Source organism: Mytilus trossulus, chromosome 1 (genome assembly GCF_036588685.1).
Source record: "Mytilus trossulus isolate FHL-02 chromosome 1, PNRI_Mtr1.1.1.hap1, whole genome shotgun sequence".
Classification (NCBI taxonomy): Eukaryota; Metazoa; Mollusca; class Bivalvia; order Mytilida; family Mytilidae; genus Mytilus; species Mytilus trossulus.
In genome coordinates this window covers 108416581-108436357 of record NC_086373.1, presented here as the reverse complement: position 1 = coordinate 108436357, position 19777 = coordinate 108416581, and the positions used below count along the sequence as shown (strand labels likewise).

The following is a 19777-nucleotide window of genomic DNA, read 5'->3' as shown; positions in this document are numbered from 1 at the left end:
TTTTTATTGGGTTGCTTTATTACAATTGGCAGCAGCAGTACTCAATATCAATATCAAATTTTCATGAAAAATATTCGAGTGCGTGTGTGCGATTTGTTATCGTCTATGGGATTTTCTTTTAACATTGTACACTGAAAATGTACCTGTATTCTTTTTTCTTTTTAAAATATATTTAAGTGATATAACTTTTCAATATCAATGTCAAGAATCATCAGTGACAACAGTTTGTTTTGTTGCTCTTATTTTTTGGGATTGTAGAGCTTCATTGATTTAGAATTAGCATAGATCGCAGTTGAAATACCTTCACAAAAATAACATAAATGTCAATAGTTGGATAAACATTTGGAAGATCAACTCAATGTCAATTACTTATCGTTTCAACCATTAATGAAATGCGGCAAATTTAATTTTTTGAATATTTTGCTTTTTACTACGCTTTTAATTTGTTTTTACGCACAAATTTGTTAATCTTATATAAATTATTTTGCTTGCGATCGTTTCGAATTATCAAGACTGTGTTCTGATGCTCTCAGTATCTAAAGCAAGTGTACATTCTACAGATTGATCTAGATTTATATGCGGTGTCAATAGAGTAGCGCCAAGCAAAGAACAACAGATCTATATGCGTTGTCAACACATTAGCGCCAAGCAAAGAACTACAGATCTATATGCGTTGTCAACCCATTAGCGCCAAGCAAAGAACAACATATCTATATGCGTTGTCAACACATTAGCGCCAAGCAAAGAACAACAGATCTATATGCATTGTCAACACATTAGCGCCAAGCAAAGAACTACAGATATATGCGTTGTCAACACATTAGCGCCAAGCAAAGAACAACAGATCTATATGCGTTGTCAACCCATTAGCGCCAAGCAAAGAACAACAGATCTATATGCGTTGTCAACACATTAGCGCCAAGCAAAGAACTACAGATATATGCGTTGTCAACACAGTAGCGCCAAGCAAAAAACTATAGATCTATGCGTTGTCAACACAGAAGGGGCCAAACTAAGAACTGCAGATCTATGCGTTGTCAACACAGTAGTGCCAAGGAAAGAACAAACAACAGATCTATATGCGTTGACAACACATTAGCGCCAAGCAAAGAACTACAGATATATGCGTTGTCAACAGAGTAGCGCCAAGCAAAGAACTTCAGATCTATGAATTGTCAATGCAGTAGCGCCAAGCAAAGAACTACAGATCTATGCATTAACAATGCAGTAGCGCCAAGCATAGAACTACAGATCTATGCATTGTCAACGCAGTAGCGCCAAGCAAAGAACTACAGAGATATGCGTTGTCAACACAGTAGCACCAGCAAAGAACTTCAGATCTATGCATTGTCAACACATAAGCGCCAAGCAAAGAACTACATATATATGCGTTGTAAACACAGTAGCGCCAAGCATAGAACTAAAGATATATGCATTGTCAACGCAGTAGCGCCAAGCATAGAATTAGAGATCAATATGTTGTCAACACAATAGCGCCAAGCAAAGAACAACAAATATATATGCGTTGTCAACCCATTAGCGCCAAGCAAAGAACTACATATATATGCGTTGTCAACACAGAAGCATCAGGCAAAGAACTAAAGATCTATGCATTGTCAACGCAGTAACGCCAAGCATAGAACTACAGATCTATGTGTTGTCAACACAGTAGCGCCAAGCAAAGAACAACAAATCTATATGCGTTGTCAACCCATTAGTGCCAAGCAAAGAACTACAGATATATGCGTTGTCAACACAGTAGCGCCGATCAAAGAACTACCGATATATGCATTGTCAACGCAGTAGCGCCAAGCAAAGAACTACATATATATGCGTTGTCAAAACAGTAGCGCCAAGCAAAGAACTAAAGATCTATGTATTGTCAACGCAGTAGCGCCAAGCATGGAACTACAGATCTATGTGTTGTCAACACAGTAGCGCCAAGCAAAGAACAACAAATCTATATGCGTTGTCAACCCATTAGCGCCAAGCAAAGAACAACAGATATATATGCGTTGTCAACACACTAGCGCCAAGGAAAGAACAACAGATCTATACGCGTTGTCAACACAGTAGCGCCGAGCAAAGAACTACCCATATATGCATTGTCAACGCAGTAGCGCCAAGCAAAGAACTACAGATATATGCGGTGTCAACACAGTAGCGCCAAGCAAAGAACATCAGATATATGCGTTGTCACTACATTAGCGCCAAGCAAAGAACTACAGATATATGCGTTGTCAACACAGAAGTACCAAGCAAAGAACTACAGATCTATGCATTGTCAACACATTAGCGCAAAGCAAAGAATTAGATATATGCGTTGTCAACACAGAAGCGCCAAGCAAAGAACTACAGATATATGTGGTACATCAACACTCTAACGTCTTGAGCTAAGAACTACATATCTATGCGTTTTGTCAACACAGTAACGTTAGGCTAAGAACTACAGATATATGTGCTTTGTCAACACAGTAACGTTAGGCTAAGAACTACATATATATGCGTTTTGTGAATACAGTAACGTTAGGCTAAGAACTACAGATATATGCGTTTTGTCAACACAATAACGTCTAGTTTAGAACTACATATATATGTGTTTTGTCTCTAGCTTAGAACTACAGGTCTATGTCCTATGTCAATACAGTTGCACCAAGCTTAGAAACATAGAAATATGCGTTATGTCAACACAGTAATGTCTAGCTAAGAACTCCAGATCAATGCGTTACAACAACACAGGGACGTCTAGTTAGGAACTGCAGATTTATGCGGTATGTCAATTCAGTAATCTCATAAAAGAACTACAGATCTATACGTTATGTCAACACAGTATCGTTAAGTTTAGAACAACAGATATATACGTTATATCACCACAGTAATAGCAAGCTTGGAACTACATACCTTGGCGTTTGGTCAATACAGTAATGTCTAGTTAAGAACTTTAGATGTATGCTTTATTTCTCAACACAGTATTGTTTAACAGGAACGACCATTTAATTTCCTAAAAAGGGGAGGTGATTGTATAGTTTATGATTTTCCACATACCATATAGTGTTCATTTTTCTGACTCAGACATAAGAATCATATTCCCCTTGAAGTTAATAGGTTGCTCCGTAAGAACCTTCATTCTACAATTCTGTCACTTGCGTCTTGTTGTGCAGTATTTGTTTGCAAGTCGGGCGTTATTTTTCTACCAACAGCTGCTAGACCCTATGGATGAGAGCGTATTTTTTCCGGATTAATCGTCCTCACCGGAAAGTCTTTTAGGTTTAGGGTCTATGGATGTAAGAATCGATGAAGAACTTGAACAGTAATGTTTTTTCAAACGTTGATTAAATTTTTACATGGTAAGTCAACAAAAATGAGAATCTTTTTTTCTTATAATAATCATAAATCTTAGTTGACGTTGTTTGTACGTGAGAAGTCTCTATAAATATGTTTTTGGTAACACCGGTTGGGTAAGTGGCGGCGAACATCTTATAATTGCTTTGTTACGGTATCTGACATGAAATTTCAATACCACAGCTTGGCTAAGATTTCAGTCTTCAATGCCATTTGCATGAGGGATGTTAGTATAAAGTGAGGTAACGTCACGTGAGGAAATAATAGATTCTGATAGAAGAGGGTCGGTTTCATGATATTCGTGTTATCTCTATAATTTATATAACAAGTTTCTAATTTACAGAATAGTCTAAATTTTAATTAAAATTATTTTGAAAAAGTATCAAATATTTGCCACTGTACGTTATTCATCAATCTTTTTACTCGATCTTCCTTCACAGAAACGCACTGACAGCATATATGTATTGATTGCTGAAAGCTTTTAATAGATTTTGATATTTTAATGAAATCTTGGATAACATTTATCATCTACGACAAAAGTATCATTTACCTCTGAACTAGTATTGACAACCAACTACTTATTCGATATACATAATTCCTCATTCCTAAAATTTCACGATCGCCAATTCGCGTAGCTGGTATCCTGTTATCTTGAGTTAGTAAGAGATTATAATATTAATTTGATAATTTCATTTGCTATATAATTTACTTTTCATCATGCTAATTTTGAGATTTGGCTAAAAAGTAAAAAAAAAAACTATACCCCAATGTGTTTTTAAGATACTACTAAGCTCATTGTGTGAACAGAAAGAAAAATACATCGATTTCAGAAACAAGTATGAGATATGAGATGATAATTTTTCTAAACTTGTTTAAATATGAGATCACTGTTTTCGTTTTTTGTTACATAATGAATGAGATATATCTGCAGAAAACACATGCAGTTTCTTGATCAGAAAGAACACTTGACGACAGAATCCTGAAATAAAATACAAAAATATAGCTTTTAGAAAAGAGAATCTAAAAGCTATAAAATCAGTGTTGTTTTTCCTGCAAAAAATTACTATAGATGATATATTGATGGAATTATCTCCCCTATTAAATTGAATTCTAAATTTTCTTTGTAGTAAATCACAACGTTTTCCTGTACTTTGAATAACAGTTAGAATGTAATAAAAATGTTTTCTTCTTGAATAAAAAAAATTCATATAAACTACATTTCCACAGAAAACTGTTCTAAACGTTAAATCGCTTTTATACTCAAAAGAATTGCGAACGAGGAGGATATATCGGCGAGCGCTCAATTTTCACATGAAAACAGTTGGATTTGAAGCATTCTTCGTAGTCAATTAAAAATAGTATGAATAACAATAAGAGATAAACACATCGTCATTAGGCAGATTGGAAAGATAAAGGCAGGTAATTATATTTATTTGTTTTCTAGAAGACTACGTACACATAGAAACGTATATATCGTACATATAACAAATACATCTAGAATAGTTGAAAATCTTTTTTTTTACGTTTTAAATTTTTTAATAGTACCGTAAGTTCATTGCGTTGTTTATTTTCGTTAATCAAAAGAAGAATATTTAAAAATGGAAAGGCTTCAAACAAATTCAAGATTTCTGAGAAAAAAAATGTATTTCTCTCGAATTTTATTCTCCCAATGGAAATGAATTTTAGATACCATATTAAAAAAAAGAACGATTTCAAATGTCACTTCATATGTTTGGGTTAACTTCCTTCTCCCCTTCAAAACAAAACTGATTTGATTATTTTAGCCTGGAAAAGCTTACAGTATTCGTTAGACATATTTTGAAAATATAAATTCCTTTTGGACCTGCCCACATGCCTACATTAAAAAAAATACTGTGTTGGTTAACATATGACATGAAACACATTAGAGTATTGTCACATATAGTCTCTTAATTATTTATTTTGTCAACTTTTCTTGTAGTTATGCCATTTTTAAACCCAAATTACTATAAATTTAGTGTCCCTATTAATTCAAAATTAATTTATTGTGCAATATATATAAAACTTATATATATTCTAATTCCGACAGCGATACCGTTAACTTATGTGAGATCGTATGTTCGATTGTAAACTTGACTGTGTAAATGTCCATTAGATTGGCTTGATATATAAACAAAAACATAGACAAGTGTCAGAGGTGGTGATATCAGTCAAACACATGGCAACCTATGAAATATATTGATGGGAGAAAAATTACTTATTTACAAAATTTGTTTTCACTTGAAAACATTAAAATCACATTCTTTCTTATTAAAACAATATTAGATAAACATATCTAGAATAAGTTTCATTCTCGTTTATATTAGATTATAATGTTAAAGGTAGTTACCTCTTTTAGAATGAAAGGATAAAACAATAATTGATGGGCATTTTTTTTTTATTAATTATGCACAATTTTTCTTTATTCAATATATATCTGAAATAATAAGACAGCAACTTGTGTTAGAATAATTAATTATTGGCAGTTTTTTCATTATACACAATTTTTCATTATACAATATATGTGAAATCAAGTTTGAAAATATGAAAATATTCCGTAATCATAAAATATACATGGCTTTCAAATGATTCATTTGCCTCGCTTTTATTAAAGTATAGACCTAAGGCAAACTTTCATGCAATTTTAATATCCTTTCACAGCACTGTAGTTATCGTTATGAAAAATTAATTTATCAAAAAAGCGACAGATTGTGTTTTATCTCGGTATACCACATGAGTATTAAATAAAAGTTCAACCAACAAAGTCGCGTGCTTACAACGTAATTTGTAAGAAGTTATCTGCTTACATTCACTTTGAAGCAAATTAAAACATGACTTATGGGCGTGATCTTAATAACGTCTTCATACACGACTTTCATCCGATAATCCGGCGCCGATTTTTTTAGTATTATCCTGAAATTAAAACTTTGGAGGCTAAAGTTGAAAACCTTCAATTAAATATTGATAGTACATGAAAGTTGTTATTAATTGAATTATCTAATGATGGTGTTTTTAAATATGTTCTGACATATATATGGACTATAAATTTCAATCGTGATTTCCATAAATGGTTCTGTGTGGCCCGTTTCAAAAGGGAGCAGTCAGGTGCCAAGTAAGATCAAAGTAGCCGGATAAAATTAAATGTGCTTTATACAATAATATATCACATAAATTTTGTTTCTGTTATTGTCATTATAAAGATGAAAAGTTCATTGTTTGACAATATTAAAAAAAAGTGAAATTGAAAGTGAAATTGAATATCAAAGAACCCAAAAGACTATTCATATCAAAATCAGAAAAATAAGAAGACGTACCATAATTGCAATGAGTCCAGAGACCATTTTGACGTAGTATTTAAGCAACCACAATTTTCTGTATATGTATAGAAAGTTAGGAAAGACTACGAAATGAAAAATGTGAAAGCAAAAGAAGCAAAAGTAGCAAACAAAAATAAATACACATGGATGTATATGCTTAAACAAATATTAAAGACAGCAACCACTGAATTACAGGCTCCTGACTTGGAACAAACATATAAATAATGTGACAGGGTTTTATCATGCTTGTTGCCCAACCCCCTTATAAAATCAATGATGTTGCAACACAGTTTCAGAAGAAGAAAAATTAAATCTGATCGAAATGGCTTGTCTTTTAATATAAATTTTGCAACAGGCACAAAAACATAAAAGAGACTAATAACCGACCTAAGAGAATTATGAGTTAATGAAAGCAAGTTAAAATCCAATCAAAACTGATAAATACAGTATAATTTCGAATACTAAGATATCAACCAATACATGTCCAACAGATTTTAATGACAAGCTGAATCCATGTTCAACCTTTTTACAACTATTAGCACATAAAACAAAAAAGTTTTCATATTCAAGATGAGAGCAAATTAAAGATTAACCTACAATATATATTCTGCAAGTCTGCATGTTGGCCGGTATAAATGGAGAGGATATATGTATAAGTGATTTTTTTTTGCTTTTGGTTAAGGCATTTACAAACAACTTGAATATTATATTGTAGACATGGCATTCTCTCATTGACGGACACTGAATTCAGATCAAGATATGACATTTTGAAGGACTCCTAGAGAAATATATACCTGTTATGTTTATGATGTTTTTCTTATTCTTTTTGTGTGTATGGGGAAAAAAACATCTAATAAAAACTAAATTGCATAAATTTAAAGGTTAAACTTTTGATTTGAAGACACAAATGTATACGACGAGATGAATACAAATAGAGGCTAGAAATGCATGAAAAAAGTACATTGGCCGGACTTGTTAGAGGTCAGTATACAGAATTTTCACGATGTTTTGTGCAAAGATAATTCTGCATGTCTTTGAGTGTGTGTGAGGGTTTTATGGGACTATGAACCCGGCCACATGCTTCTTTGTCGATAAAATGTAAAATCAAGCAATTGAAATTACATGACGATGTGTACCATCATAATTTTGTGAAGTTGAAATAATCGGCGGTTGTAAAAAATAATAATGGCGTTATTGGCCCTACCTTCAACGTCCATTTTAATTTTTTTTTAATTTGAGCGTCACTGATTAGTCTTTTGTAGACGAAATAAAAGTCTTTAGTGCAAAATTTGAACCCTAATATCTATATGAGCTTATTCCGCAACAAGACCATGACACCCACAAGATAGAATGTTTTGGGAAATCTAGAGTTCTATGAACATGATGAAATATTTGATTGGTTAACGGTTAGGATATTCATGCACAGGACTATGGAATCTTATTTTAGAACTAAATATACTCTCTACCCAATGCAAATACTGTGTTTTAGATTCCAAAACCATAGTAATATACCAGGAACGTTATGGAACATTCATGTTATTCAGCACGTATTTCAACTACTTCAAACACTTGACAACGACTTTCTGATAAATCATGATATTCTGTGTCTGTATGATTACCAACTTTACTTTTTATTTATTTCTTAAGTACTTATCATCTATCTATATTTATTCATACTTCGAATATTAAATAGATACAAGGACACTGGTTTTTGTAACGTAAACTGCAATCTTAAAAATGAAACAAAAGGAATATTATTCTTTAAATTTGATAGCAAATAACCATGATGTCAGTCTTTAAAAATCATTGATATATTGCTGTTTATTACTTAACGTCCAGTGCAAAATATGTCACTCTTTATACAGATGTTCGCTACTGTTTCAAAATAAGAAGCACTTTAAAATAGATATAAAAGATAATGATACAACTCTCCATCAAAATTACAATGCATAAAAGTAAACCATTAAAGGTCAAAGTACAGTCTTCTACACTGAGAATTCGCAAGTTATAAAGGGCCAAAGATTTTTTATAAATTGATCATACATAGATATAGTAACAAGCAAATCAAAACAGAAAAAGAACAAAGGTCCGTGTGCTTGTTTTCGAAATATAAGCCATTAAAAATTAAGCGTGGAATTATTCTCTCTAGAATGTTTATACATATAACATTGGTACCGTTTTCTCTTAAAAAAAAAACAAAGAAAAAACAACAAAGATTTTCAAAAATGGCATTTTAACTATATGAATTCAAATTTAAAAAAGCAAAAAGGGGTTAGCGGGCAATTTTTTTAATGGCACTACATGGATACAGCTTAAGGAAGGATTTTGAAAATCTGTAAAAAAAAACCAAGAGAAAAGATCAGCCTTAAGAACCAAAAGAAATTAAAAGGTGGGTCCAGTTATTAGATTCTGCAATGTGTGTCGAACTGAATAAAAGGCAAGAAAATGTGTTGGCAACTGGATAAATAAATATGTTGGAACATTTTCTATCAACAGATTAGAAAGTGTGTTTCCTTCAAGGAATCTTTTATAATCGTTCTTTAACGTGCATATCATGTATGGCGTGTCGTTTCTTCTGTATACGTCGCTTCGATTTACGTTTCCATTTTGGACTGCAGGTGGAACCAATCTGTTTCATTGTTTTTTGTTAAACGGACAACACTTCAGCAGCTAGGTTTTACTACTGAACGAGTGACCATTTTCCAATATCCAAATCAAACGTAGGAGTACTTACAATTGAAAGGTTTAGTTACTTTCTAAAACATAAACATGCAATAAACGTACATAAAATTGCTATAAATATGTCATACAAGTTTTTATTTGTCGTAAATTAATGAAAGATAAAATGATTCGAATTTTAATAAAATTACACAATAAAAACTAAAGTAACTAAATAGTTTGCAAACCACAATATGATAACCTGATGAAAATAATCAACGTCAGTCCAACATTCCATCTTGAAAAAAATATAATTTTCTTGTTTGATTCAACTAAAATGATTCCAAAACGAATTATGAATTTCAAGACAACTAATTGGTATGTAGATATTTGACATATTAATAAAAAAAAACACTACATGTTTAGAAAACGCCTACTATGGTTTCCATATGCTTGCGCTCTGGCCAGATGCATTTTTTCATTGATACACCAATATTTCACAACAGTAATATGTCAAAGGTTTGATTATATAAAACACAACATCCGCTGTAAACAAGTTTTAGCACGTGCCAAAATAACGCGAGAACCCGTGTTACCATGAATTTTATGTAATTTCTGGTAATTAATGTTTGTAAATTATGATATCATATTGACAGCTCCGTTACAGAAACCATATGATATAATATTGTACAAGTCGCACGGTATAAAACCTCATTTTATTTCATTGTTCTTAGATATTCTTATACTATGAAAAATCCCTCATATATAAGAAGATCCAAGTCACAATGTTTAAAAAGTAAACCATTATACATTGTAGGTCAAAGTACTGCCTCCAACACGGAGCCTTGGCTCACACTGAACAGCGAGCTATGAAAAGACCAACACATTACTAGTGTTAAACAATTTAAATGGGAAAACCAACGGTCTAATCTATAAAAAAAAAAACACAAACAAGAAACGAGAGGCACTTATTAACCACAGCAACAAACCAGGCTTGAGCCTTCCAATATATGAGTATATTGTGTTGACAAATAAAAAGATGGTATAATTCAGGCAATTCATGACATAAATGTCAGTTTTGATGTCATGATTACCATAAACATGTTGAAATTGACATTGCCACATACATTTTTTTTTCAAAATAAAATATCATCAACCAAGAGAATGCCCGAAAAGATCCTTAAAACCAACAGAAATTTCTATGGAAAACATCTTGAAACCCAAAATCTTTATGGATGAGGTTTCTTTTCACAATGACAATAATTCTAAATGAGGCAATTTTTGTAGCTTTTGCAGTTTTTAATTAATTCAAGTTTGAAACATTATGCAAGACAAAATTAAAAGATAGAAAAACTGAAAATTGACAGACTTGGTCACATTTGAAGGATACTATTAAAACGAGTTATCTGTAATTCTTATCATTTGAAATGATTAAACCAATGCATGCATATATATGTATTAATCTACGCCTCTAAGACTATGTACTTATCTTAAAACCCTTATACGAATCAATAGCGTATGATTATGGACAAATATTTCTTTCAATTACTGTTGTTCAAGTGTTAAGTGATTTGGTGTTTTAGTTTTTATCCTTTCAGAATCAAATAACACCGTCTACCTTCCAGTGTTGTTTATTTACCTCCTTTTCATTTTTGTTTTAACGACAGCAGTCCTTTTGAACCAATAACTGTTTTTCAGTGGTATCATTTGCACCAAATTTCGATTTCAAAATGTATCAATTGTGCCAATATTGAGAACTTTACACTTGCCCTGTGCGATTGTTCAAAAAAAATAACACCGATTAAGGTGAATTAAAGTATCGGAAGACCATCATTCAAAAGCAGTTCATTTTTGAAGATTTTCATAAAATAACGAATGTTCTATTACAAGAAGGTTCTATTACACTCATTGTTTTTTTTAGTAAAACTTATTATTTACTTTAACAGTGTTATTCTTGATAAAATATAATTGGACTACAATTACAATAGTTTAAAAAAAAGTATTTACAATTCTGTTATGACTTGTTATTTAAAGGAGACTACCATTATCTCTGTAAATAAAACACTCTGAAAGACTAGTCAATTTAACTTTAATGCAAAAGATGCACCCAGAAAATAATGTCAACATCCAAAAAGGAAATGCAAATTATTTGAGTGATCACAACTGGTAAGCATGTAATTTAATGTTACATTAAAATGAATATAGAATTTGCCTTATCAAATTTATTTCAAAATTTGAATATAAACAGTGAATTTCTATGAAATAACAAAGCTGTCCTGTGCTGACAGGCTGCATAAGATTATGTAATTTGTTATTAATATAAAATAAGTCGCTAATCTGCACATTGAAATAAGTTTAGACAAACTATAAATCAGTTCAAGTAATATTCAGAGGATGGTTATATGCTTTTGTATTTCCGTGTATATGGATACTATTGAAAGCTGTTGCAAATTGCATGTACACCAGATAATCTGAATGAACAGAACCAATAAATAGGACCGTCCATTGATGCAAGTCTCTTTTCACGTCAACACCGAAGAAATCTAAATGTTTAAGCAATTGTATGCGTCTATTACTTCAATAGTTCTATTAAATACCAAATGCAAATATAATTAATTCACATTGCCTGCCCAAAAGACTATCCATATGATGACCATATGATGATAAGAAGGTGTGATATGATTGCCAATGACACAATTCTCAACAGGAGACTAAAAGCTGTAGAAGTTAACAACTTTGGGTCATCGGCTTTCAAAGATAAGCAAAACTTAATCCCTTAAGTAAGCTACAAAACCGAAATGACAATCCAAAAACAATTCAAACGAAACCAGTCTTTAACAATAAGCAAAGCCCATTAAGAGAGAACAGACGATTATGAATTTGTTTATTTCATGTGATACAACGCAATACATGAACAAAACTTTTGACATGACAAACAAGACTATACACACAACAAATCGATAAACTTGAATGCCGATAACTTTGTCATTGAGAAAATCAAGAGCTTAAATCATCGCCTTACCCTTCAAGTAAGTATATCTTATCAATAACATATTTATCTTTTTAAGGTAGAACAGTCATGAATGACAACAGAATTAATAGGAGCATTGATGATCGCGTATCAAATTTTAAGCCTGGTACCTCTGATAACAATTAACACCTCTGGGTCGATACCACCGCTGGTGGACGCCCCCCCCCCGGGATAAATATCAATTATATAGTAATTTTTATAAATTTACTGTTTGCAAAATTATAAATTATTCGAAAAACTAAGGATTTTCTTATCACAGGCATAGATAACCATGACCGTATTTGACACATCTTTTGGGGAATTTTGGGTCATAGATGCTCTTCAACTTTACACTTGTTTGGCCTTTTGACTATTTTGATCTGAGCGTCACTGATGAGTCTTATGAAGACGAAACGTGCGTCTGGCGTATCAAATTATAAGCTGGTACCTTTGATAACCATATAACCTTTGATAACTATTCATCTGAAATTCAGTTTTTTTACACTTCAGAAATAAATAAGTAGTTCCATAAGCTAATCTAAAATCTAAAATTTTGCATATACTTATTAACAGTATTTACAGAAAGATTAATAAATGTAATATGATATGGACTAGCAATCTGAATAGGGAAACCAAGTGTATTGATTCGTTTGCATTTTGACACATTATTTTTCAAATATAATTTGCCTTTTCAAACTTGATTTTAGACAAATTAAGTAAGAAAAATTCGCAAGAGTTCCGCAGAACCCAGTGTCTCGACTACTTTGTTTTTTTTATCACGGCCTCAACAAAAATGAGGGAAAAAAATAATGAAATTATTCCTCTCGATACTATCTTTTGATTGTAAGAAGCTTCTGTCCAAGTTTTGTAAAGATCCAGGATAGTTTATGAATCTTATATATGTTTTAAAATCTGCAGACTGTATGTATTCTTAACTGGAATAAAAACTAAGTCCATCTATAAGTAAAATTAGGAAAAACGGGTACAAAATTTTAACACTGTTCCTTCAGAAGACTATCTTATGATCACAAACAAGCTTCGGTCCAAGTTTGGTAGAAATCCAGGATAGTTTAAGAAAGTTATTAAAAATATTTAAAACTTTAACCACCGAGTGAATGTAATGTTTCCTGGCAGAAAAAAGTGAGTCCATTTATGAGTAAAATACAGAAAAACAGGGTTTTTTAAAACTAAATTTACTTCTGGGTACTATCTTATGATCATAAACAAGCCTCCAGGTTTGGTAGAAATCCGGGATATTTTAAGAAAGTTATTAAAATTTCAAAAATTTAACCACAGAGTGAATATTTGTGGACGACGCCAACGACAACGACGCCGACGACAGAATGTAGGATCGCTATGTCTCGCTTTTTCGACAAAAGTCGAAGGCTCGACAAAAATAAAAATAAAAGTAATTGCTAGTGTCATGTCACATGAATGAAATAAAAAAAAAAATACCATAGAAAGTCATGAATAACAGTACCAACTTCAGGAGTTGGTAGAAACGAGAGCTTTTGTATTGATTAAAGTATACTGAATAAAACGAGAAACGAAGATGCATATCTATTACCAATGTTCACTGAAAGTTATAAGAATTGGATATGCCACTGCTTTTATAAGCCTTATTTTTACAGAATTTTAGTTGTCTGAACCTGCAAAATTTGGTTCTTTATCAAAACTCCTACTTGTAAGACAAGATAAGACTTTGAAGAAAGATATAATTAAACCAACGAAGATGTGAAAATAACAAGAAGAAATTAAGAACGCCATTATAATCTAACTCCAACTTTAAACATGGTCTTTGTCCTTAATCAAACAGATTTTTTTAAATGAAATTGACTGACTAAACATTGCATATAGCTCCAAATGTTAATCTACATTTATCTGATATAGCACCTTTTCACTTTAAAACAACATGATTAAATATCTATCTCTAAGTTTTGTCTTAGAAATTAAACTAGTAGTATTTTATTAGTAAATATTGCTGGTCAAAAAACACAGAACAAACACGAACAAAACAACCGTAACAAAACCACACTTTGTTTTATACTAAAATTGACTTCCAACGATCATTTCATATCATATAGAAAGGGGGACAATTCATTCGCAATTATATAAAATAATTTATAAACTATATATCAATTGAGGTCTCGAGCTGGCGTGTCAGTTTACTGCTAGTAGTCTGGTGTTATTTATGTATTATTGTCATTTTATTTATTTTCTTTTGTTACATCTTTTGACATAGGATTCATAAAGTTCTCTTGAACTGAATTTTAATGTGCGTATTGTTATGCGTTTACTTTTCTACATTGGCTAGAGATATAGGGGGAGGGTTGAGATCTCATAAACATGTTTAACCCCGCCGCATTTTTGCGCCTGTCCCAAGTCAGGAGCCTCTGGTCTTTGTTAGTCTTGTATGATTTTTAATCTTAGTTTCTTGTGTATAATTTAGTTTAGTATGACGTCCATTATCACTGTACTAGTATGTATATTTTTTAGAGGCCAGCTGAAGGACACCTACGGGTGCAGGAATTCTAGCTACATTGAAGACCCATTGGTGGCCTTCGGCTGTTGTCTGCTCTATGGTCGGGTGGTTGTTGCTTTGATACATTCACCATTTCCTTTCTCAATTTTATTCTTATTTCCCTTGAATAGGGCTGGTTGGAAATATATTTGCAAGTGCATTGCAGGGCCTGCAGGTTCTGATAAACAAAATCGTGTACATTTTATCTATGACAATTTTAAAAGCTCTTTAAATTTCCTATTCTTGATATTTTTTTACTTAAAAATTCATCAATGTTTCTACTTTCTAGAATGAGCGTTGGTTCTTACGCTTTCATTTGATACCAAAACTGCCCAAATATTTTATGTTTAAAATAAATGCAAAGGACTTTTTACTTCTGAATGTTCATTCTGACAGAGGCCTGCATAAATTCGTTTACATGGAAGTTTATATTATCAATATGCAGCCTTTTGTAATCAAGTAAGATTAATTGGCTCACATCATCAATTATTCTTCATAAGCAATGCTGGTCACCTTACATGGTCTGCAATAAAAAAAAAAAAGAAAAAAAGAAAACCACCAGTATATTCACTGGTCATTTCAGCATGCTGTAGTGTTTTAAAATTTACATTAATTTATATTTCTGCTTGAAACTATTTAAACACAAAGCGAAAAAAACCAATCACAATATTGTGCAACACACACCAGGTTAAATTGAAAAGCAATAGCAAAGTTTAGCCATCCTCCACTTCTTGACTTGATATATTGTTTTTTAACAATAGAAAGAGAGTACCAAATGTTATTTCAATTTTCTAGCAGTCCAAGTAAGATGTAGCACTTCAGTGCTGACAGTAAAATATTTTCTAAAGTTGGACGTCCCTTTGGTTGTGCAGGGTGTATAAATACACAGTCAGATCAGGTCAGAATAAAGATGTCTTTTCAAATATATCATACCCTCGTTTTCCATTGGCAATCCAAATCTAGACAACTGCTTGATGACTGCAGATTACAATTAATTGATATCCCAGGTAACTCTCTTCAGTAATTGCATGGGGATGGGATTCACTTTTTAAGGCATAATAAAATAACAAACACTTTATGTTTCAACAAGTATGTTGTATTGTCTCGTGACAGAAGCAAGAAATAATAATTCCTGACAAACAAAATCAGAATTATTGCATTATTATAATGACAGCAATACACTTCTTCAATATCATAACTTTCCTCAAAAACATCAACAGCTGGCTTTACATAGAAACCAAACAAGTCCCTTTTTGTATGTTACATATTGGTTCATGCCAAATATTTAAACAAAAATCTAAAATCTTTGCAGCATTCTTTCTTAGTACCATTTCTTTTTCATGCTATTAATATTTAATAAAAAAAAAAGAAATACTGGGGTGGGGAGTTTTAAAGATCATATAGTACAGAAATCGATATAAAGTCTGAGATGCATGTGTTCAATTCTATAAATAAATCTCATTTATATTGACACACATATACAAGTTGTGTGGAGTAAACAATAAATTCTGGAATAAGAGTGCATAATAATGCCCTACTCAATTGGTCATATCATTTTAATTTGCATACCAGCATTGACACAACTGGAAATAAAACTTATTTAGAAATATTGCAAACTTTGATCTTTTATCAGTTTTGTTCATTGAGCATTCATCCAGTACCAAAATCTATAAAATATGGACGGACAAATTGTCATTACAATTTATGTTTGTGAGTTTATGGTACTGCATGGTACACAGCCATCTAAACAAAAATCATTTTACTGTCAAAATAAAAGGTGGCAGTAAAGCTTATCATCTAATCACAAAATACAAAGACTGAAAGACAAGAACTGTTCTTAATGGAACATCTTATATACTGCAAAACATACAAGCATTTAGATCTAATAAGTTAAATGAGAGAAGCTCCATGTTTATCAGATCACCTTGAATAATTAGTCTGGACAAGAATGAATTTCAATTCTTCCTTAATTCCTTAAAACTGATTACAGGATGAAATAGTATATAACATAAAATAGATGAACCTGGCCTACTCAAACATATACTGAATTAACATGGAACTTAAAATAATGGGTTCACTGTTAGATGTACTGAATCTATGACAACTTTGCTACTAAAAAAATGTATATAAAATAAGTTAAATGTAATAAAAACAATGGAAAAAGAGCAAATGACATTCAATCATATCATACCATAAATATGTTAACAGGAATCATTTAGGTATAATATTTGTGTGGGTATTTAAGCCTAGACACCATCTAATTAACAATTTAAATCATTTCTCATGGTCATCTTTTCTGGTGGTCATACAACCCAATACAAACATAAATATAACATGTTTAATAGCTTTACAGCATTTAATAATAGTTGAAACAAAAAGAAAAGTATCTTAAATTTTTGTCAAACTGGTAGTTAATGCCCCTTTATGAGAAAAGTACATAATTTTATATCTTTTTAATGTTATAAACATATTACCAGTAGAAATGAATATTTAATTAAGTTGTTTCAGTATGTAAATCAATTTTATACAATACCTAAAGATGTTGGTTTTGACACTTGTCCAAAGAAAAAGGTCGTCGTTCTATAATGAGAACACTGACCATTACTTACAGGATAAGTTAAATTGTAGATGGGACAACTTTTAAAGCTCACAAAAAATATATACAGAAATGTGGTTGGTTATTGGTATCTATGGTTTAAATTAGGTAAACAAAAACAAGGAAAGATTTAACAAGCAATTATAATTGGGAGTGTATTTCTGGAACAGTAGGAGTGCAATTCTATAACATGGAGTGTTCAGTCTCAAATGAATGACGATGTTTTTTTGTCTGTATTCAATAGGATGTGAAAGCTATGAAAAGGATATTCAATATTCACCTTCCCTTTATCAACAAAATACTCTTAATTTGAACCGCTTGATATATTATTACAGTATATTGAATATGTTATAATAAATACCTTTCCAGAAATATACTCCCCAATGAATGAATGAATTCTAATGAAGTCAGTATGATTATTATAAACAAAACAAACAGAATTCATACTATATATAGTTTTAAATATCACAAAGGGCAACAACCAAATTGAAAATATAAATGGAATCAACATGTAGATATGATTTTCAATTTGCTCTGATTTGAAACGAGTACATACAGATGAATTTTGTACTGACAAGGACCATAACTTAATGAATAATGAAGCAACTTTAAAATCACATATTATTGTGTAAATCTATAGCATTTCAAGACAACGACAGTAGCCATGCTGATTACATTACTCTATATGGACTCTCTGTACAAAATAATACAATATATACATCCTTATCACTGAATATATACATTTAATATGCAAATATCTTAAATCCTTAATAGTTGCGTCCCCATTAGATAATTTTAAATCCTTAATAGTCGCATCCCCAAGAAATAATTTTACATCATTAATAGTGGCACTCCCACGAAATATTAACATTTTTGGGGCTCCTTGAAATAAGAAGAAATCATAAAGTTGTATAAATCTCCAAATTAAAATCCGGGATGTTCATAGGACAATGTTTGCTCAGTAAAATGTCAAAACGAAGAGTTTGTAATTTATTTTAACATTACAGAAAACATTTAAACAGATGTTCTGACTAGCTATAGGGATCATTTACAAGCTTCATGAATACAAATTACATCAAATGTTTTTACAAATTCTGCCTTGAATTTTCTGGTGTTATCTAATTGAGGTATCGCACATGAAGACATTTATATAAGCCCTTATTGTCAAAACAAAAATAATATTTGATATTATTGTGATGCATAATAATGAAGAAAAAAAAATGGTTTCGATTGTGTTCTTCTATCTAGTCATTACAACAAGCACTCAAAACCTGAGCAGAAACCTCAGATTTATGGCAAGAAAAGTTTGCTGCAATACTGATATTGTACTGTGTGAACAGATAGTCAAGTTTTGTCTTGGACATTAAATGTAAGTGTGTGACACAATAAATATTTGGTTACAAAAATAGATCATAAATACTGAAAAAGAGAATACAAGCTCTACCTGAAACTTAACAGAGACAGAACATATAAAATAAATGCATAGATCTAACATTCAAATAAAATCTAAAAAATAATGTAATATAAATATCAAGATTATGTGACAGTCTTGAGATATACACAATAAATAAATCCTAATATGACAATGTATACATTTACATAGTAAATCATGAACTCCATTTAGTAAGAAGATTTTGCAGCAATAGATCTTGTGACTTCTTGTAAAAATATAAGATTATAACAGTTTTATATTATTCCAGATGAAACTGTTGATCTTTCTTCAGAACTTAAGCATACTTATTTGACACTATACCTTAAGAATGATCTTTACTTATACTACAACATATGATTGTGATACAATATTGTGTGTTATAGCAGAAAAATTGTACCAATCTAGATGATTGTATTTGACTACAAAATAAGCTTAAAGTATCACAGATGAACAACCTCTCTTTCTCCCTCTCTCTCAATCATCACATGATTTGACAGTTTGATGACATGTGACTGATCACATGATGGCGCTGTATCATTAGGAATACTGAGTAAGATGACAGATTGCATAATGACTGGTCCTTTAGCAGATTGTTCATTTCTTCTTAGCTTTCATGTTTTTACTTAGATTTTCCTCTTCTTGTATTTCTTTTCTAAAACCTGCTACCTTTTCTGTAAATATAGATAGTCTTACAATAAAACAATATCTATACATGGCTATTCAACATGATTTTTGTTTTGTTGTGCTTCTGATCACGGAAATTCAGAGAATGGAAAGTAACTAAAGTGATGCAAAATTAGCCTACAGATCAACTGAAATTTTAGCATAATTAGACAAAACCTTAGAAAATTAACAGCCAAAAATATATACAAAACATTAATAA

General features: G+C 31.4%; 1 protein-coding gene across 1 annotated transcript in view; it reads right to left on the bottom strand.

The window, feature by feature from the left end:
- Nucleotides 1-15946: 15946 nt before the first annotated feature.
- LOC134696838 (kinesin-like protein KIF2A) overlaps nucleotides 15947-19777 on the bottom strand; it is a 28260-nt gene continuing 24429 nt past the window's right edge. The window contains exon 21 of the mRNA XM_063558794.1: nucleotides 15947-19565. Coding sequence (XP_063414864.1) covers nucleotides 19489-19565 — 77 coding nt within the window. The 3' untranslated portion in view covers nucleotides 15947-19488. The remainder of the gene's footprint in view (nucleotides 19566-19777) is intronic.